This window comes from Rhinoraja longicauda, chromosome 9 (genome assembly GCF_053455715.1).
Source record: "Rhinoraja longicauda isolate Sanriku21f chromosome 9, sRhiLon1.1, whole genome shotgun sequence".
NCBI lineage: Eukaryota > Metazoa > Chordata > Chondrichthyes > Rajiformes > Arhynchobatidae > Rhinoraja > Rhinoraja longicauda.
The window spans coordinates 22,909,086-22,931,971 of NC_135961.1; the positions used below are offsets into that span (position 1 = coordinate 22,909,086).

The 22,886-nt window shown below is 43.3% G+C and overlaps 1 protein-coding gene across 6 annotated transcripts in view; it reads right to left on the bottom strand.

Annotated features, from left to right (window-relative positions):
- Positions 1-9,692: 9,692 nt before the first annotated feature.
- Positions 9,693-22,886, bottom strand: part of LOC144596539 (transcriptional-regulating factor 1-like) — a 207,802-nt gene continuing 194,608 nt past the window's right edge. For all 6 annotated transcript variants that reach the window (XM_078404958.1, XM_078404962.1, XM_078404961.1 and 3 more), the window contains 4 exons: positions 20,244-20,357; positions 15,340-15,513; positions 11,340-11,545; positions 9,693-11,203 (listed from right to left, as the gene is read on the bottom strand). In XM_078404958.1, the coding sequence (XP_078261084.1) occupies positions 10,912-11,203; positions 11,340-11,545; positions 15,340-15,513; positions 20,244-20,357 (786 nt within the window). In that variant the 3' untranslated portion in view covers positions 9,693-10,911. The remainder of the gene's footprint in view (positions 11,204-11,339; positions 11,546-15,339; positions 15,514-20,243; positions 20,358-22,886) is intronic.

Consider the following 22,886-nt stretch of genomic DNA (forward strand, 5'->3'; position numbering starts at 1 on the left):
TCGACTCGATACGTCATCTGTACCTTTTCTCCAGAGATGCTGTCTGACCCGCTGAGTTACTCCAGCACTTTGTGTCCATCTTATATTCAAGTACATCTCGACTAAAGTGCAGATGCTGCAAATCTGAAATACAAAAGCAGGTAATGCTGCCAATACTCAGCCGCGCAGACAGCATCTGTGGTGAAAGAAGAGGGTCCATGACCCTTCATCATTGACGAAGGTACTGATCAACTATACAGTATTGTTCCTATTATTTTCAGAGACTAGATTAACTTTGCAGGAAAGTATAATCCCATTTCCCCTCTTAATGTCATGGCATGAGTAGGGTCCCAACGCAGTGGGCATGGTCATTTCCCACCTCCAGCTCCCCCACCCCTCACTTTCAATCTGAAGAATGGTCCTCACGCAAAATGTCACCCATCCTTTTTCTCCAGAGATGCTGCCTGCTGCTGGGTTGCTCCAGCACTTCGTGTCTATCTTTGGTATAAAACAGCATCTGTGTTCTTTGTTTATACATTTTGGATTACCTATCCATGTTCTCCAGGAATGCTGCATAACCCACGGAGTTACTTCAGCACTTTGCGACTTTTTACCACATTAGTTCACCAGATTCAGCAAAACGTCTATTTTTACCACGTTCTGAATGATACAATGTGTATTCATTTCATAGAATACAATGAATTCCGATGAAGTATAAAGTTAAAATGGTATTTTACAAGTAAAATTTTGGCCCTGATGTTGCTGTTGTCAATTCCTGGTCCATTAGCCTTCCTTTCTCATCTGCTGACACATCACAGTCCTGATTATACATCAATGTTTTATTCTTGGCTATTAATTTGCTTTGGTCTGCAGTGCTATGTCTCTACTCTATTATACAAGGTCACAGGGAGAATCTGCAAATTTCAAAAGGCATCAGAGGGTAAGATTGAACTCTGGGTAAACATGGCTTTGTTGGTCCTGAATAGAAGCTTCTCGCTGCAAAATAAGTTTTTGTCCTGTCGTAGTATGATGAGTTTATCAAATTTGAACATAATTACCTCGACATTATGACCAATATTCAGCAATATCTTCCAATAGTTTTCTCAGATTTACTATATATTCTGCCAGGTGAGGAATTGAAGAATTTGAAAACTTATTTGTTCTTTTTGTCCTTTGGCACATCCACCTCCACAATACTATTGCATTTTTCTGGGTATGGCTTCACTCAAAACATTTACTTGAAAATGACTTTCAATTTTTTAATGTTGTCTCCCAATCTCATGATTTATTGAGATCAACTGTAGTCCTTTTTAGTCCAAATATATCGGTTCTTTTATTCGTTATATGGAACACACAATGAAATTGTTAACCCCTGTTAACTCGAGTCATTCCAAGTCATGAGATTTTACCTCCCCCACATGCTGTTATAATGATTTCCATTTTGATTTAGCATTTCTGTTTGTAAACTCACTTTCATTCAGGTAAGTTTTTAAATATTTCAACAAAGAGATATGCTGTTATTTTGAATGCAGTATCAGGTTTTAGCTTTGGGTTTAGTGATGTGGATATGCTTATCGTCGTTTTTCTGATTTGGATGGTACTGTGGATTCTACAGAGATCCGCCACATCCAGTTACACTGCATTTCCAATATCCATTATGTATTTGAACATTGTTATCTTTCACTCTTGTATATTGCTTATTTTCATTTTATCCCACCATTTTCTCTCTATGTTCTCACTTTAAATTTGTATGTCTTCCCAGTGGTTGAGCTATACCTGCAGTTTGATCTATTTGCAGGTCATTTTTTCTCTCTGTGTGTATCACGCTGCACATCATTCTGGTTGGTATTAGTTCTTAAAAGTTTTCTGTTTTTCTTTCGACATACTTGTGTCTCCTGTGCTCTGCCTGTATCTGTAGCAAGAGCAAAAGTGAACCCCATTAATCTCTCTCTCTCTCTCTCTCTCTAAACATCTCATCTTGTATATTTGTGGGTTTGTAGATAGATCTTTCCCGAAAACAGTCAAATTGGTACACAATAGCGCAGCTATTTTATGCCCACCCTACTCACCAATCCTCTGGTCTCGATTGATCGCGTTTTGTTACATTTAAAAGCAATGAACTTAATAAACTTTAATAAATGCGCACCTCCTCCTCGCCGGAAGGACTGACCTTCCTCCCGTGATGCAGCGCGGCGACAGAGGCTCCCCTTTCCACTCCCCCCTCGCCCGCCCACGACTCCGGGGGACACTCCCTGGCCAGCAACGGGTCCATGGATCGTCAGTTGCGGGAGGGTTGCCGGGCACGCAGGAAAGGCTTGCACCCAACGGGAGTTGCCACGCCCGCAAGAGAGGTTTGTACGGAGGGTTGCCGGGCCCGCAGGAGAGTTTTGGACCCAACGGGTCTACGTGTGGCTACTTCTATTTAAAGCTGAGCCCCAAAAGACTTGATCTACCAACATCCCAAACATCTACATTTACTTACACCTGATAATATAATTCCGCTTACTCAATCTTACAGCAATCTAAAATGTACAAAAAATAACTAGGGTTAATATCAACTTTATTAAAGGGTGAATATGAAGAAATAAAAGGGCAAATTAAGTTCCTAAAACATGGAAATAAACGGAGAATTTGATTTCTCTGTCTGTAACTGTGATGATTTACACGATAAATGAGAAACAGAGTTTCTTGGAGACCAAGAAAGACTTAATAATGTAATTAGTGATGGAGATCTCTGAGGTGCCTTGTTAGTCGAGAAGGATGGAAGATGCTGAAATTGAGATAAAAAAGACACAGTGAAACAAAAGACTTCAGATTAAATCCGTAATAAAAAATGAAATTGGTGGAAATATTTAACAGATATGGCAACATCTCTGGAGAGAGAAATATAAAATGAGGATTTTAAGTTGTTGATATTTTATCATTATTGTTGAATGGTCCTAATGGTTGTATAGGACTCTCATGGTTAATAAAGGACGGAGTTTTTATTAATCTTTAAAGTAGTTTTCAAGGTGCAAAAATAGGGTTTCAGAAATGCAAACATCTTCAGGAGGAACCGAATGGGTAGCAGATAGTTAATTAAAAGACAATCAGTCTTCAAAAGAACTGTTTATTGCAACCTCCCTACAGTAATAAAACAATAAAACTAACCATTGGATGTATGACATTCTGATTCTGTACCACTGTCACCACTCAATGTTCATGTTAACCGAGTTATTGAAATTGTTTGTTTCTAATTTACAGAAAACTCAGTTTATAGATTGTTCGCAAGTTGTAGAAGTCGAATTCGGCCATTCGGCCCAAAGTCTCCTCTCCCATTCAATCATGGCTGATCTCTGCCTCCTAATCCCATTTTCCCGCCTTCCCTTAACACCTGTTCTAATCAAGAATGTGTCTATCTCTGCCTTAAAAATATCCAGTGACCTGGCCTCCACAGCCCTCTGTGGCAATTAGTTCCACAGATTAACTACCCTCTGCCTAAAGAAGTTCCTCGTCACCAACTTTCTAAAAGAGCGCCCATTAATTCTGAGGCTATGGCCTCTGGTCCTAGATTCTCCCACCAGTGGAAACATCCTCCTGTGGAAGATCCCCCCTCAATCTTCTAAACTCCAGCGAGTAGAGGCCCAGTGCTGTCAAATGCTCATAATATGCTAACCCACTCATTCCTGGAATTACTCTTGTAAACCTCCTCTGGACCCACTCCAGAGCCAGCATATCCTTCCTCAGGCAAGATCTTCCCTTCATAAAACCATGCTGACTTCGGCCTATTTTGTCGTGAACTAAGTTCTGCTTAACCTCTCCCTTGAATACCGTAAAACACATGCAGTTTATTTTTATTGATGACCAAAGGAAAAGCAACTGCGGGCATTGTGACCCTGACTGAACACATTACACTTTATTTATAATTGGATCAAGTTCTCAGTCGTAATGAGATTCAGTTGTTTGCCATTTCCCCTCTTATGCAGCACTATCATCATTGACCTTAAAAGCTGAACTGAAGCTGGTGAGCAGTGTAAAGGGTGATCGAGATTGGGGATGCTATTGCTTACTGCCAAAGCATTATTACCATTCAAATTAATCAAGTCACAACGCAATGTCTTTAAATCTAACTTGGTGTTTAAAATGAGAGATATATAGATTTTCAACTTATTGTACTTTAATCTGCATCAAGCAACTATGTCATGCATGGTTTGATGCAAACAGCAACACTCCTTAAACACTCCCAAGGCAGAAGAATTGTCAGTGCCGTTTCCATTAAATACCCCAGACATCCCAATTATCAATGCCATTTATGGAGGATTGGAAATGTTGCAACTAATTTTACTTACCTCCAGCAGATATACTTTAATCGCAACATTCTTCCATATAATTCAAGAAGCCCTCGTGCTTAAAGCCAGCACACTGCTATTTCCTGCAATTAATAGACAGCAATCTATTAGATAAAACGCACAGCAGGGATGATGAAATACAAAAACCTGTAAATATATTCAGATCCGATTCTGATATGGTTCAATTCCAAAAGGTGGTTCACTGATTTGATAATTTGATACTAGACAGTGCATATTCTTCAGGGAATTCACCTCCATCATGATGATTGTGGTCTACACCCAGTCCCAATCAGATGTTAAACCAGAAACATCACCCATTCCTTCTAACCAGAGATGCTGAGTTACTTCAGCATTTTGTTTCTATCATCGCTGTATAACCAGCATCTGCAGTTTCTTCCTACACGTTGAACACATGTTCAGTCCGCTTTGGCGGTTGGTTTCCAAACCCTTTATCTCCCCTTCCCATATTGACCTTTCTGTCCTAGGCCTCCTCCATTATCAGAATGAGGCCACATGCAAATTGGAAGTACAGCACCTCATATTTCACTTAGGCAGCTTACAACCCAGCAGCATGAACGTTGATTTATCTGAATTCAAGTAAACCTTGCATCCCCTCTCCCCCCACCTGTCATCCTGCTAGTCCCACTGTTCGCATCCTTGTATCCTTTCGTTATCACCTATTCCCCAGCCAACAATGGGCCATAATCGGCTCCCCCCACCCCCCCCCCCCCCCCCTTTTTCTGTCATCTGTTGCCAGCTCTGCTCTGCTTTGGCATTTTCTTACTTCCAGTCCCCTCTCCTCTACTTTCAGTCTGAAGAGTCTCGATCTGAAACATCACCCATCCTTTTTCTCCAGATATCTGCCTGACCCGCTGAATTACTCCAGCACTTTGTGTCTATCTCAGGCATTCAAGTGTGGTGATGAATATTCATGTAAGAACTCCATGTATGACATGAATAAGGCACTTTCAGTCTAAACTGAAGGATGAGATGGAATTTGGCAGCTGTGACAGGCTTGCACATCACTTCTTACAAGACGAAACCAAGTTGTAGTTCAGGTGACAGCGATGCATCACTCCTGGACAAGCTCAGTGCTTTTTAAGCTCACTTCAAAAGGAGAATATTGAAGCACTTCTCAGGCCCCCGTAGTCCCGAGGGACACTGTAGTTTCACTCATCAAGGTCAATGCCAGGAGATCCATCACAAGGATGAACCATCACTAAGCGTCTGGCCCTGGTGATGTACCTGGCCGCATTCTTAAAACCTGTGTGGACCATCTGGCTGGAAGACATCTTCAACCTCTCATTGCTAAGGTCCGAGGTTCCCACCAGCTTTAAGAGGGCATGAGTAACACTGGTACCCAAGAAGAGTAAGATCCCATGCTTCATTACATTTAACCCACCTCCGTAATAATTCAACAGGGCTTGCAATCTTGCTGGCTCTCCTCAGGACCACCTGGATAATAACACAGGAGCCGCACACGCGGCAGGAGTATCCTGAGGACCCACGACCTCGAGAACGAGGACCCACCTGGTAGGCCGACTTGCATACCCACCTGGAGGCTCGGCTTGCCCAGAGTGGAAGAAGTCGGACGGAGGGCCAGGTGGATGGAGGCAGTGCACTGCTCGACTGTTGAGTGGGCTGCTGGACACTGCAGCAGCCTGGGGTTCAGCTGACAACAGCGGTGGAGGACACAGCTATGCTTGGCCAGACCGGGACTGTGAACTTTATGAAATGGCACCAAACAAGGCAGCACGGCATTATATGCAAAATGAATTTCACTATGTAATGTTTAATTGCATATGTGACAATATAAATCCATTGAACTACACACATAAGGCTGTTGTTCATCCAGTACAACTTAGGGTTTAACACATCATCCTCTCCAAACTTATAATCAACCTGAGAGAACTGCGGCTCTGCTCATCCGAAGTAATTGGACCCTCGACTTCCTCATTGGTAGACTACAATCAGTACGAACACTGCCTCCTCGATTACTATCAACACGGGGCACCTCAACGCTCTATTCTCTCCATATCAATGACTTATGAGGGTACCGCAAGTGAGCACACTGGACGTCACCTCAGACCGGGATCCAGAACGGTGCCAGGACCCACGGCGACTAAAAGGGCATAAGAATTGTGACATATTTAATCTTTATTAGACTTCTGTTTCTTTGTAACCTTGAAGTGTTTTCTCCATCAATGATCCACTCGAAACTTGCAGGTTTCATTACAGAAGGCAAGGGAACAATACTGTTACATAAACTGAGGCACGCAACAAAATAAAAACACTATAAGTCGATGTTGGAATTAATTTAGCCAGTGTAATACCATTGCTGTACATTCAAAATGTGAATTGAAATAGTAAATTTAATGTTATTTAAGTTCATTAAGGAGATTGACATTCAGCTCTTCCATTTTGACATAGAATATTAAAACACTGTTAAATTAGAAAGACCTACTTTCTAATTTAAGTGTTTTAATATTCTATGTCAAAATGGAAGAGCTGAATGTCAATCTCCTTAATGAACCTAAATAACATGAAATTTACTTAGGTTCCCTAAATTAGGGTGGTTAGTGCGTTATGAGATGTGCAAAAATGTTGGCAATATGGTGTCACGTTCTGCTCAGTTGCTAATATTGACATCAGAGGTTCCAAGGTGGGGATCAACCAATGAATGTCGTTGCCCGTTTCTTGCTTGATCTCATCTTAATTTTTATTAGATATATTGTAGTGGCCTGGCGGAGGCCAGAGAAAAGGCAAGACGCCAGGCAGTGTTTAGTAAGATTCTTTTATTAGGCTGTGAGCTCCTGCCCACAGCGTAGTTCTCCTAGGGATGAGGAACGCCTTCCCTTGGTCTGGCTTTTAACCCCTTTCGCCTGTCCGTCACGTAACGAGGGGGCTGACCCAAGGAGTGGTCTGATCCGCCACAGGACCCCCCCCCCCCCCAAGAACCGGAGGTACAAAACGGACAGGAGGGCGCACGAGGCGACCAGCCCGGGTGCGCACCATGACCGGCGCAGGGACCGGCGACTGACCGACAGGTGGAGGGGTCGTAGCAGACACTGGAGGGGGTAGCTTGGACGGGGGGCGACCGCGAGGGCGGGGCTGTGCAACCGGCACCGGCCGATCAATGTCCACGTGTGCCGGCTTCAGCCGTGCGACCGAAACAGTCTCTCTGCGACCCCCCATGTCCAGAACGAATGTGGTCGAGCCGTGTTGCAGGACCCGGAAGGGGCCCTCGTACGGCCGCTGGAGAAGTGATCGGTGTGCCTCCCTGTGCAGGAACACAAACTGGCAGTCCTCCAGAGCGGCAGGGACGTGTGGCTGGAATGTCCCATGACGTGACGTGGGCACAGGTGCCAGCCTGCCCACCGTCTGCCGAAGACGTTGCAGGGCGTCAGAAGGCTGCTCCACTCGACCCTGCGCTGGTGGGATGAACTCCCCGGGAACCGTCAAGGGGGCCCCGTACACCAACTCGGCGGAGGAGGAGGCCAAGTCCTCCTTGGGTGCGGTGCGAATCCCCAGCAAAACCCACGGCAGGGCGTCCACCCAGTCTGGGCCCGTGAGCCGAGTCTTCAGGGCAGCTTTCAGCTGGCGGTGAAAGCGTTCCACCAACCCGTTCGACTGTGGATGGTACGCCGTAGTGTGGTGTAGGCTGACACCCAAGAGTCTTGCCATGGCCGACCACAGTTCCGAAGTGAACTGTGGCCCCCGGTCGGATGTAATGTCCAGTGGCACCCCGAACCGGGCGATCCAGTGCGCCGCCAAGGCCCGCGCACAGGTGGCCGTCGAGGTGTCTGCCAGCGGAATTGCCTCCGGCCACCGCGTGTTCTTTAAGGCCCTTATATTTGTCATCCGCGGGGGGGTCATTAAGGTAAGGCTTTACTCGCCTTGCTGTCGCCTGGTCCAGGGCGCCGACGACATAAAAGTACTTCGTCAAGTCGACGGTTACCCCTCGCACAGCAAACTGTGCCTCTGCCTGCTGAAACCAGACCTCAGGCTCTTCGGTCCACAGGGTCGGGAGTTTGAGGGAGACGGCCTCGAGGTCGGCAGGACCGGGTTGCACGAGGTCGGCAGGACCGGGTTGCACATTATCGTTTGACATCACTACGTGTGATGTCCGTCGAGGTCACCAATGTAGTGGCCTGGCGGAGGCCAGAGAAAAGGCAAGACGCCAGGCAGTGCCAAGATTCTTTTATTAGGCTGTGAGCTCCTGCCCACAGCGTAGTTCTCCTAGGGATGAGGAACGCCTTCCCTTGGTCTGGCTTTTAACCCCTTTCGCCTGTCCGTCACGTAACGAGGGGGCTGACCCAAGGAGTGGTCTGATCCACCACAATATATTGCTTACAGTACATTCCCTCTCCAATTTCTAATTTTAAGCAAAACCACAAGGCAAATGATGAAGGAAGCGGAGAGTTGCTCCACAGATGGCCCCCATAACACTGAATGCTACTATTGGATAACATAATTCAGGTGAATGCAACTCCACTTTTTCAAAATGACTTGTGCCTCTTATGGAATTGGAATAAGTACTTTAAAATAAACAAAGTAATTAAACTGTTGTAAGTTATTTACATGAACATGTATAGTTTGTCTCCTGAAATTCAGGAATTGTGTAAATTCACCTTCTTTGACTGGCACCCAATCATGAAACGAGACATTGCCTGGATTTTAAATTGGAAATGTTTCTAGATACCTAATTATTATAGATATGGAGCATTTAATTCGAAGTGCTGCAGTGCTATTGATACAAAACCCATAGAAGTAGTTAAGAGTTAACAAAGCAGTTCTTCATTGTCTTCAGTGTCTTTGAATTTTCATTTTCTTGACTCCTATGCAGGTATAATGTTACATAGATATTCTTCACATATGGATCTACTTGGCAAACAATTCAACACCAGAAGAAAGCTCTGTGTTCATTGTGCCTTCACAAGCATTTGTTCCAAAAGGAGACATTACAGGAAAACAGAAATTCCAGCCAATTCTTTGGATCTCAAAGGTCAAAAACACAATTTCAGCTGAGAATAACCATCTCATCCCAGAGCAGGAAATTAACTCAAGATATGTCACAGAAGCACATTATGCCATTCATTTCCACACTAAATCAAACAGGAAATATGGCTATTATCATTCTAAATAAGCATATTTGGTGAAATATTTGCAGATTTCAAGAGCACCAACAATTACCTGGTATCAACACCATTGACGTTGAGGTCAATTGATTACTGAACAGTAGAGATCCTGAGAATCTTAATGTAATGTATATATTAACTGTCCTGATATAGCCAAATCAGATCACTTCAAGGAAATTAGTCTATAGGTTAAAACATCTTTCTTAGTGGAATTCACTTTCAAAATAACTTTTTAATTTCAGGTAGATACAAGGAAAATGCAGATGCTGATTTACACAAAAAGACACAAAGTGCTGGAATAACTCAGCGGGTCCATCCCTGGAGAACATGGACAGGCGACGTCCCAGGTTGGGATCTTTCTCGGGTACTTTATTTCAGATACTTTGGGAGGCAGAAAATAAAAAAAAATCATTTCCTTTGATTAGTTTAATAGGGGGGAAAAAAAATCAGTTAATCCCATCACATTCTTAAAAAAACCCTTGGGTACATTATTCAAGCACAACCTGCTAAAGTGAATACTAAATTCACAAGAAAATGCTGCCTATTTTAAAGATGCCATCATTAAAAAAAACAAAACTATGCAGCCTTCCCAGAACATGGCACAAAAATCCTCCAAAAGTCCTTTTTGGCTATACAATTAAAAGCATGTTACAAGTGAAGTCATTCACTGATCTATACATAGTGCTTCATTCATAACTTGACAAATACATCTCATTCATTTATAGATGAAAGGTGACTACAAATGTATGGAAGGGTCTCCTCACATACTTAAAAAAACATCTACAGTGCAAATATAACAAAAATAAATTACATTATGGAGTAAAAGGCATGCAATCTGACCACAATCTGTACCCCCAAATTAATAAAATAAAACTTTAATAAATCTGTACATCATTGTAATAACAGAAAACAGCCCGAATGAAAGATCTGCATTCTCTTGGTCATTTTGACACTTTTACTTTCAAAAATATTTTGCTTTTACAATAGAATTTTTGGATATAAAGTATTTACACCATACCTGCTAGATAACACCAAGGAACAGCAGTTAAATAAATGCGTAAACAAATCAAGATTTAACAATTTAAAATATATATAATTTTGAACCTTATTTACAGCTTTTTTTGTTTTGTTTTATAGAAAAGTAGACAATATAGTTTCTGAAACTTTCACTCGACAAAAAACCTTTTTAGCAAAAAACCCGTTTGGCTTCAATGCTTCGAACTTTAAACAAGCAGCTGGAAAGGAAAATAATAGTCCATGAGGCTTTGTTTCGCCTATGTAAAGGTATAAATGGCAAAAAGCAGATCCAGCATTTCCATCCATGTGCAACTCTCTTGGGATTCTTCTGCATACTGCATTTGAACCTAAGTACTTCCTGATGACTTAAAAACACAAAAAGCAGTTTTGTCCAACTTATTGTCTATGAAAGTTATTCTGCGTTATTTTGAAAGTTGCTTTAAAGACATTTACAATTCATCATCCTGGAGAAATTCTCCATCTTCTCCATCTATGACATTCGATTCATCCATGACATCTTCTAAGTCCTGAATGATATCATGATCCTCTACTTCCAAGTGTCGCTTTACCATACTCATATGGTCTGGGTGAAGTAGCATAGGTGCTATTGGTGAAGCAGGCCTGGTTATCGTTGCTACTTCAGCAGCTGCAAAGGCTTTTTGTGTCTTCTGACGCTGCTGATCCTCCTGTTGTTTATGGGTTTTCATGTGAGCATTTCTACTTTTGATCTTGTAGAACATCCTTGAACAAAGAAACACTTTAAAATTATGTACAAACAGCAACATTTAAAACAAAATTGAATATTTTTTTCATTTATTGACCATCAAAACGATACAATATAATGAAATTCTGCAACATTTTCAGTTAAAGTACTTACTTTCCACATTCCTTGCAAGGGAAAATTGTAGCAGCATCTGTTTCACCACTTGTTGTAGTACCATGCGCATGAGAATTCTTGACAGATGTATAGCCTGGCTGGGGTCCTCCTGTTTTAAGTTTAGCTGCAGACGCTTGCTTTGGGACTTGGTTAGAACCACCGTGAATCCGTGCATGGCCATTTAAAGCTTGTCTGGAGCTGAATATCTGAAAGGAGAATTTGCAAACAAAAGTGCAGTGCTGGAACTCGAGGTCAATTCAACAAAACATCTTAATTTTTCACCTTAAATAATACATTTATTATGTTAAAAAATTACTGAGAGGGCACATGGAAACACTTGTTCAAGTAGAAAATGAAGGCTGAATCATACTTTGAAACATTCAACAACTTTGTAGAGAATAACTAGTTGCCACTTGCTTTTCAGCCCATAACTGAGCCCACCCAGGTCCTGCAGGCAAGCACAGGACCCTTAGCTTTAAGCCAGGGATGGTTGGTAATTGAAACATGGCCCGACTCATTTGAGTATAAAGGTCGATACATGCAAGTGGTTTACCTATTTAACTTTATTTTAATTTGTTGATTATTTAATTATTCAAATAGTTTTTAAATTACAAAAGTTATCATAAAGGGTGTCAAGGCACTCGGGGAGTGAGGCCTCAAAATATCTATATACTAAAGATCTCGTTTGTTTGTTTCTGAACGACAGCCAAAACGGTACACGATAGCGCAACAATTTTAGGCCCACCTTACTCACCGTGGTCCCTTTGGTGCTAATGGAAGAAGTTTAATTGAAATCGGTGTTCTATTTTTAGTTATTGACATTTTTAAGTTTAAATCTATCTCCAAGGGAGGGAGGAGGAGGATAAGGGGAGGGGGGGTGTTGAGGGGGATGGAGTGGGGGAAGGGGGAGTGGAGTGAGGGGAAGGGGGGGGAGGGAAGGTGAAGGTGCTGCACCAATGCAGGAGAGGTTTGGGCCCAACGGGTCCACTTGGTCTAGTACCACCTAAATATGTGCGGAACAAATGGTATTTGTACTTTTAAAGGGGTTTTCATTGCCTCGGTGCATGGAGCAAATGAACAGTTTGCTCTATATTCAAATCACAGCAGAACATGAGATTTCCTACTGAAAACTGGCAGTCTGGTATTCGGGCAACGGTTGAACATATTTTTACGTCTTTTGATGTTACTCACTCGTCCAGAGTAGGGGAATCGAGAACCGGTGCACATAAGTTTAAAGTAAGGGGGGAAGATTAAATAGGAACCTGAGGGGTAACTTTTTCACACAAAGGGTGGGGGTGTATGGAATGAGCTGCCGGAGGAGGTAGTTCAGGCCTGTACTATCGCAACGTTTAAGAAACATTTGGATAGGTACATGGGTAGGATAGGCTTAGAGGGATATGGGCCAAACGCAGGCAGGTGGAACTGGTGTAGATGGGACATGTTGGTCGATGTAGGTAAGTTGGCCAAAGGGCCTGTTTCCACGCTATATGACTATGACCAGGACATTAAAATGGGCTACAATAATAAAAGTGCAATACCAAGCCTCTGTTGGTACTATGATTTTAAAGGACTGACCAGCTGTTGATACCGCCGTTCCACTCCCCATACCCCCCCACATCATCACATTTTTGTGTCTGTATACACATAAATCATACAGGTGTCCTGACTTCAAAGTATCAAAACCAGGAAGATAAAACCAGCTAAATCTACAGAAAACATTAGCTTGATTCCAAACCACACTGTATGGATAATGTGAAGGTTATATTTTGGGTCCTAAGCTACAAGCATGTTTGGTGATATATAAATTAAGAAGTTTGCTAGCAATGTTGAATATATAGAGTGGTTGGTGAGGATGAAAGCTCTAGGCTGCAGTAATTCAATGGTTAAGTGGGACTTAACTGTGGTTAACCGGTCTAAAACGGGGCAGTGAGAGAACAAACAAGACAAAAGAACATATGATGAAGAGTAGTATACTGAGAATAGTAGAGAATTGGAGTCAGGTTGGGAGATCTTGAAGTTCACATCTATACATTCCTTAAGGTAGTAGGGTAGAAAAACGTTATTGGCCAAACAATGGAATACAAGAACAGGGAGATGATTCAGGAACTGTAAACACCAGTTAAGATACAGTGAAGTCAAGTCAAGTCAATTTATTTGTATAGCACATTTAAAAACAACCCACGTTGACCAAAGTGCTGCACATCTGACTAGGAAAAAAAGAAACATACAGTGGCAGGCAGCCAAACACAACGGCGCGGCCATTGTGGTGTGTATCTTTCTGGTCTCCACACTGGAGAAAATATTATCAGGGCTGGAGAAGAGATTTAATAGAGGTGGTTCAGATAGGGTAAATGGAAGGAAGCTAAATTAATCCCATCAGCATGTTTCAAGGACGGACAATACTGACAAGAGGGTAACGAGATAGAAGGGAGGACTGCTCAAAAATCAAAAAGGGAATGTGTGCTAGAAATCTGGGGATGTTGGCGAGGATTTGCATGTATTTTCACCAAGTAGATAGAGGACAGTGAGATCAGTGTGGAGAATACTAATATGCAAGGGCAGTTAAGAATGAGGAGGTATTGGGGCTCTTGTCGAGGTCCTGGGGATTTATCCATTAAGGTGGATAAATCCCCAGGACCTTTTGGGATTTATCCCTGGTTATTGATCGAGGCAAGAGAGATTGCAGGAGCCCTGACAAAGATCTTTTCCAGCCAAGGGCGAGGTCCCAGAGGACTGTAATGTTGTCCCTTTATATAAGGGAGGTAATAGAGAATCCAGCAAATTATAGGCCAGTGAGCCTCATGTCAGTGGTAGGGAAGCTATTGGAAAGGATTCTTTGGATTAGGATTTACTTAGGGCCAATAGATCGGTGGATGACGCGGTCAACCTAGGCCTGCACTTCATCCTCTAGCACCTAGACCGCAAGGGGACCTATGCCAGGATTCTGTTTGTGGACTTTAGCTCTGCTTTTAACACCATTGTGCCAGAGCTACTACACCCCAAACCCCTATTCCAGAAATCAATGGGACTGGATCCAATCATCATCTTGCAGACTATAATTTTGTTTTTTTAGAAAATTGGGCATTGAAAAGGAGTGGTAAATTGGAATATCTGAGTCAAGAAAAAAGTATAGAAAATTCAAACAAAAGCCTTTCATAATTAGTTTCCACCGGGTGGCGCCATCAGCGACGGCAGCTGTCTGTCTGTCTTTTCGCCTTTTTTGTTATTTTCAGTGTGTTTTAAAAAGTTTGTGTTATTGTTCTCTGGTTTGTTTTACGTGGGGGTGGCGCAGGGGGTCGGGGGAAACTTTTTTTCAATCTCTTACGATGCCAGAGATGCGTTTTTTTCCCCCCGGATCGTATCTCCAGTCGCTCTGCGGCCTAACATCATGGAGCTGGAGACCTTGCTCGAGACTGACTTTGAGCCCCACCGTGGGGCCGGGACTTACCATCGGAGCCTGCAATCCGCAGATTTCACCATCAAGGAGCTCACAGTCTTGGGTAGACACTGATGTTGAGAAGCTCTAAAGTCGCAAGAGGTTTGACTAGCCCAGACCCGGGGTCCAATCGGCCGGCGCTGGGAGCTGAGATCCCCCCCAATGCGGGAGATTGATCGCCCCAACATGGAGGGTCTGACCGGCAGCAATGCGAGCCAAGATCGTCCCATCAACGGAAGGCTCGAGGCCCCCGACCGCGGGAAGGGAAGAGATCAAACTTTTTTTTGCACCTTCCATCACAGTGAGGAATGTGGAGGAGTCACTGTGGTGGATGTTTATGTTAAAATGACAACAGCACATTGCACTGGCTACAGCGCCTGGAGGGTGTTACATAATTTCTGCTGTCTCAAACGCAAGAAGATGTTAAAATGTATTTTGTGTGTCCTGTTGCTTTTTATTGGTATGACTGTATGGCAAATCAAATTCCTCATATGTTGCAAAACATACTTGGCTAATAATGTATGATTATGATTAACTTATATTGAAGCCAAAACTCATACTTACTGCACCACAATTTGGCATTTCACACATAAACGTGGGCCCTTGAATGACTGGCTGCTCCACTGGAACCAACACGAGCTGCAATGGCGACTTCAGTCCCTCTGTTTTCTCCTCATCTTGATCAGATTTTCTATCATAATCATCCTCGTCCTCCAATTCTTCATCTTCATCACTAAACTACAGAGGAAGAAAAAAATCCAATTTATTACATAAGAGAAAGGAAATTTAATTATAAATCAAACAGGTACATTCAACGTGAGCTTTGTGAGATGGCACTGTTGATAATATGATTTGTGACAAAGGAAGGTGGTTTGAAGATAAATAACTTAAACAGAATTAAAGAGCATCCTCATTACTTAATTCCTAAGAAAGCATGTTAATATTAATCCATTTTCACTACAAAATATCTCACACATTTGAAGATCTCAGGGTCCTCAGTGCGTTTGGAACAGCATCTCAGCAGGACAGGACACTTCCAGGGAATGAGGAAAGAGAACCAAGAATTGTGACCAAGCTCCAAATTTGCAAACATACAATCCTCTCAATTAGCATCAAATTGCAGAACATAATCTTAATATGGAGAGACAGGAAGCTGGGATCTTGAGCAAAACGCAAGATTTGCTTTGGAACAGTGGATCAGGCAGCATCTGATTGAAGAAGGGTCCAGATCTGAAATGTCACCTGTCCATTCCCTTCACAGATGCTGCCTGAGTTCCTGCAGCACTTTGTGTTTTGCAGAATATTAATCACACTACTTTTAAACATGTTCCTGATTAATCTGTTGGTAATTATAAATCAGGTACAATGCCAGGTTTAAGTATGTCACCATGTATTTCAATACAACATGCTTGTACCTTTCCCCCCCATCGATTCTATCCTGGTTGTAAGTGTCACTGATTATGCAATTTGTGCAATTTTCTGAGAGTGAGGAACAGGGACATTCTGGAATGCCCCTGTTCCTCACTCTCAGAAAATTCAACTGTTTGTGCACATATAAATTCATTAAAAGTTCATTAAAAGCTGCTGCACGCCAAGATATCATTTGACCCATCATACCTAGACTGGGCTCTTCGGAAGAAATCAAATTAGCCCCAGACCTAAATTACTACTCGAAGGTAGACACAAAATGCTGGAGTAACTCAGTGAGACAGGCAGCATCTCTGGAGAGAAGGAATGGGCGATGTTTCGGGTCGAGACCCTTCTTCAGACTGATGTTAGGGGAGTGGGTGGGAGAAAGATAGAATGTCGTCAGAGACAGTAAGACTGGTGTGAGAACTGGGAAGGGGAAAGAGGGAAATAATAATAATATATTCCTTTATTTGTCCTACACCGGTGAAATTTGCAGTGTTACAGCAGCAAAGTGGATAGCAAGAGACATTTGTTATAAATAAAAATAAAGATAAGGATAACTGTCATCATTTACTGTGGATTTTTTTAACTGTTACTGTTAACTGGTCTGTTGACTGGTCTGCTGGGAGTAGCGCTGGTAGTAGTCTCACAGCAGCGGGAAAGAAGGACCTCCGATATATATCTCTCCTTCACACACGGGGTGAAGGAGTCTGTCATTGAAGGAGCTACTCAGTGCAGTGACAGTGTCCTGCATCAAGGGCTATTTGAAGTTCCATCTCTCTCCATCCCCTCCCCCTTCCCAGAGATGCTGCCTGTCCCGCTGAGTTACTCCAGCATTTTGTGTCTACCTTTGATTTAAACCAGCATCTGCAGTTCTTTCCTACCAAATGACTACTCAATGTGCTTAAAATGCCACATAATTATGCCACCAGATTACATTCTGTGCAAAGAAAAATTCTCATCTTGCCTCTGGTTTTTCTGAAGCACCGTGGAAACACCAGGTGGTGCTACCAGCACTGGCTGTCTTGCCAACAGTCTGTCTGTCCTTTCTACTGTTTTTTAAAAAGTATGTGTTAAAGTATGTTTTAGTGTTTCTTGGTTTGTTTTATGTGTGGGGGGGGGGGGGGGGGGGTTGGGGAATTGGGGAAACCTTTTTTCAATCACTTACCTCGACGGAGATGAGATTTTTCTCCGTATCGTATCTCCATCCCCTCTGCGGCCTAACATCGTGGAGTGGTGCGGCCTTTCCTGGAGACCGGCCCGGCGCTGCGCAGACCTTAAGATCGTGGAGCTGCGATCCTTTGCCGAGGATCGACTATGGAGAGCTCCAACTGCGGGGCCTGTGGACTTTAACACCATAAAGCCCGCGGTCTCTAGTAAGATGAGGCCGACTCGGGAGCTCCAATGCCAAGTTTCAACCATCCCGATGTGAGGGCTTCGGACATCAGACCGTCGGCAGCAACGACTGCTGATGGTTCAGCAGCCCCGACCGCGGGTGAACAAAGAGGAAGTTGATTGAACTTTATTACCTTCCATCACAGTGAGGAATGTGGATTCCGCTGGGGTGGATGTTTATGTTAAATTTTATTTTATGTGGCTGTGTGTCTTGGTGCTTTTTACTTAGTATGGCTGTATGGTAACTCAAATTTTACTGTACCTTAATTGGTACATGTGACAATTAAATTGAATCTTGATGGTTATCTTAATAGATTTGAATAAGATAAAAATTAAGAGTCACCTAGGAATGATAAAAACTGCTGAGCACTAAATAAATTTCTCATGCAGAATCAGATGCCCATTTACAGGCTCCAGAAGTTATAGAATCACAGCGCTGAACTGCACGGGAACAGGCTCTTCGGCCCATCTTGTCCATGCTGACCAAATTGGCATGTTGAGCTAATTTCATTTGCTTGCATTTGGCTCATTGCCCTCTGAATCCTTTCTATCCTTATATCTGCAAAATGTCTTTTAAAAGTCGTAATTGTAAGTGCTTCTTTAGCTCATCCCAGATACAGACTAAGTCTAAGTGAAAAAGGTTGCCAGAGGGCCCTCTTAAATATCTCCCCTCTCACCTTAAGCCCTCTCGTTTTAGAATGCTCCGCCCTGGGAAAAAGACTGAGAGCATTCACTTTATCTATGCCCCTCGTAATCTTACGCACTCAAGAAGGTCGCTCCTCAGCCTCTTGTGCTCCAAAGATGAAAGTCTTAGCCTATCAAACCTCTCCCTATTACTCAAGGCTGCAACCCAAGGTAGCATCCTGGTGAATCTTTTCGGAACCTTTTCCAACTTAATGACATTCTTCCTCTAGCTGGATGACCACAATGTCACAGTGCTCCAGGTGTCGTCTCATCAACGACTTATAAAGCTGCATCACGATGTCCCAACATTTGTGCTCAATACCCTTCCCAATAACACAAGTGTGCCAATGCGCAGCGGTAGAGTTGCTGCTTTACAGCGAATGCAGCGCCGGAGACTCAGGTTCGATCCTGACTACGGGTGCTGCACTGGAAGGAGTTTGTACGTTCTCCCCGTGACCTGCGTGGGTTTTCTCCGAGATCTTCGGTTTCCTCCCACACTCCAAAGACGTACAGGTATGTAGGTTAATTGGCTGGGTAAATGTAAAAATTGTCCCTAGTGGGTGTAGGATAGTGTTAATGTACGGGGATCGCTGGACGGCACGGACTTGGTGGGCCGAAAAGGCCTGTTTCCGTCTGTATATATATGATATGATATGATATGATAATGCCTTCTTCAACTCACTGTCTACCTGACTTGCCACTTTTCTGCAACACTCCCTTGGGCTCTACCCGTTACCGTCTAAGTCCTGTCTAGTTTGACATACCAAAGTGCACACCTCATACATGTCAAAGTGAAATTCCATTTGCCATTCCTTGGCCTACTTTCCCAGCTGATCAAGATCTTGTTGTAGACTTGGGTATTCTTCCTCACTGCCGACATTGCCACCAATTTTGGTGTCATCTGCAAATATACCAACAATGGTAACTACGTTGTCTTCCAAATCGTTTATGTATATAACAGCAGGAAACCCAGCACTGGTCCATGCGTCACTACATGCGTCACAGACCTAAAACAACCCTCCGCAACTACCCTTTGATGGAGTAGAAAGGGTACTCCAAGCCAATGTTTAATCCAATTGGGTAGTTCACCTTGGATTCCATGCCATCTAACCTTCCGCCTACAACGCGGGACCTTGTCAAAGGCCTTGCTAATGTCCATAGAGACAACATCCACTTCCCTGCTCTCATCAATCCACTTGGTGACCTCTTCACAAAGCTCAGATTTGTGAGACCCGATTCCCCACACACAAAGCCATGCTGACTATCTCTAAAGTGAAGATACTGGTTTCTGAACAAGTATGCTTCACTGGTACCTGGACGGGTCTCCCTCCATCCATTGCTGGCGCCAAGTTAGAGTTACGTTCTCTGGTCGACTCCCAACTGGAATTCAATACTTTAGAGTCTCTTTGTGCAGTTGTGCTGTCACTTCTCTTCCAGGAATCCCCACCGCAAAGTAGTTCTGGTCTTCCTTCCGCAGTATTAATGTTTGCCTCTTTTATTTTGTTTATCTTTAATGTTTTCAGTTTATATTTTGCACTTGCTCAGATATATAATTATTCTGTAGTATATTAAAATATTAATATCAATTGGAAGTGCTAATCTCTCACAAATCAACAATGTCAGTTTCCTTTTCGAAGCAGCAGAAACGTTCAAAGAACTGTCAATGCTAAAAAAACTGAACAGACTCAACATTTTCAGTAAGATAAACAGAAAATACCATCAATACTTCACGGTCCAAAGCTGTTTGGTATGCTGTTTGTTTCCAGCATTTTCTGTTTACACATCACATTTCGAACGTCAGAAGCCTGCCTTGCTTATTCTTTATTCTGGATGTACATTAACTAAAATTTCAACCGTTACTTAATGTTCTGTAACTAATTAAGAAATGTCCAGTTTGAAAGAAAAGCAATGGTCAAATAAGTTTTCGTCCTTTCAAATGTTTTATCGTTATCTTCCTCATATTGATGATTATGACTTACCATCCCCTCAGCTTCCATTTCTGCAAGGCGTGTTCGGTGCTTTCGACCTAATCGCAAGACCTTTTTCCAAGTGTAGTAGTATTCCACACACTGTGCCACTGTCTTTGATTTTATCTGCGGTAAGGTGATAAAAGTTATTGGAGCTGTATAACAATGAGCCATATTTATGAAAAGCCAAACTTCGACATAAACCGTTACAATATGATTGCTTGTTTTTAAAAGCTATAAGTGCACACTGACTATAATACAACACAGAAGTTGAAGTTTGCGTTGTATGAAAAGTAGAGAAGGTTGATTATCTTTTACAAACATTATATTCTCCATCTGATTTCTGGATATGTTCTTCCCAAAGACAGTAATCTGCAGTTCTGGAGGTCCATTCCTATGCTCACTGTTGGTGGCTTCTTCAATACTGAATCTACATTCCCTACATCATCTTTGAACCTGTAGAGCTATTTTTGTTTTATTTGCATGATAAACAAACAATTTATATCTATGAAAACACGTAGTAATTGCTGTTGATAGACACAAAATGCTGGAGTAACTCAGCAGGTCAGGTAGCATCTCTGGAGAAAATGAATAGGTGACGTTTCAGGTCGAGACCCTTCTTCAGATCTTTTCTCCAGAGATGCTGCCTGATCACTGAATTACTCCAGCATTTTGTGTCTATCTTCGGTGTAAACCAACATCTGCAGTTCTTCCCTATACAGTAATTGCTGTAACTATTTTCTCTCCCACATTCACCTCAAACTCCCATTGCCGATTTAAATCAGATAAGTGGTGGATTTGCCACCTACATTTTCACACAAAATAAGCTGCGTACATCGGCCAAAAATTGCTTTCCAATGCCCACCGCTTGGTCAGATAGCCCTTTGTGCCTGCTTTACCATTCATTAAGATCATAGCTTATCTCCCACCTCAGCATCACTTACCACATATCCCTCGATTATTGTAACATCCAAAATTCTGTCAATCTATCTTTAATACTCATTGTACCTCCACACCCCTCTTGGGTAGAAAATACCAAAGATTCACCACCCTTTATCTTTCTCTGTTCTGAATGGCCAACACTTTATTTTGAGACAATGACTGTTAGATTCTTGACATCCAAGCAAGGAAAGAATGAGATCATCTTTCATTTTCTAAACTCAAGAAAGTTCAGGCCCAATCTATTTGAATTCTCCTCAAATGCTAATTCCTTTCAGTCTCCTTTCTAAGATAGTGTCCCACAGTTGCAATCTGAAACAACGCAAGAACCTTCCTAGAATTCATAACATTTCATAACATCCCGGACTCCGCTGTTCAGCTCGACCGGCTAACATGCTACCGATCGGACAGAGCTACGGTTAGCGGGGGGAAGACTCGCGGCGGCGGTGTGATTGTTTACATCAGTGATGCTTGGTGTCGGGACGCTGTGTTGGTCTACAAACACTGTTCACCGCTGGCGGAGTTTATGTTTGTGAAGTGCCGGCCTTTCTACCTCCCGAGGGAGCTAACAGCTATCCTGTTAGTCGCTGTTTACATCCCTCCCAGTTCCAACAACAAGGACAGAGAGGAGGCACTCTGCGAACTGTACCGGGCCATCTCTGAGCAGCAGACAGCACACCCAGATGGCTTTCTCATCGTAGCTGGGGACTTCAACCATGCTAACCTAAAAACTGTCATGCCCAAAGTATACCAGCATGTTGATTTCCCAACACGAGAAAACAACACCTTGGACTTTGTCTACACGACCATCAAAGGAGCATACAAGGCTTCCCCCCTCCCCCACATCAGCCTCTCTGATCACCTCACCGTTCTGCTGCAACCGGCATACAGACCCCGGGTGAAAGTCACCAAACCGGTTTCAAAAGAGGTACGTGTGTGGTCAGAGGACAGCACAGCTGCACTCCAAAACTGCTTTGAGACTACAGACTGGGACATGTTTAAGCAGGCAGCAACATACAACAACACAACCAACATTCAGGAATACACAGAGACAGTTACAGGCTACATCACCAAATGCATTGATGATGTGACCCACACCAGAGCCATCACCATCCGGGCTAACCAGAAGCCATGGCTGACAGGGGAGGTCCATGGGCTGCTGAGGGTCCGCAACGTTGCCTTCAGAGAGGGCAATCCAGCCGGTCTCAGAGCAGCCAGGGCCAACCTTTCCAGTGGCATCAGGAAAGCCAAACAACACTACACCCGGCGCATCACAGCCCACTTCAGTGACAGCAGAGACACACGGAGCCTGTGGAAGGGTATTAGGACTATCACGGACTACAAACCCTTACCACAGACCTGTGACAGTGACACCTCTCTCCTGAACAACCTCAACGGCTTCTTCGCACGCTTTGAAGCACAGAGCAACACACCTGCGCAGAAAACAACTCCCCCCCCAACGACCAGGCTATTTGTCTGTCTCCAGGCAGTGTGAGGAGCACACTGTTAAGGATTAACACCCGGAAAGCTTCTGGACCTGACAACATTCCTGGTCGTGTGCTAAAAGACTGCGCAGCTGAGCTCACAGATGTCCTCACAGACATCTTCAACATCTCCCTGAGCCAGGCTGTTGTTCCCTCGTGCTTCAAAGAAACCACCATCATACCTGTGCCCAAGAAGTCTTCTCCATCCTGCTTCAACGACTACCGCCCTGTA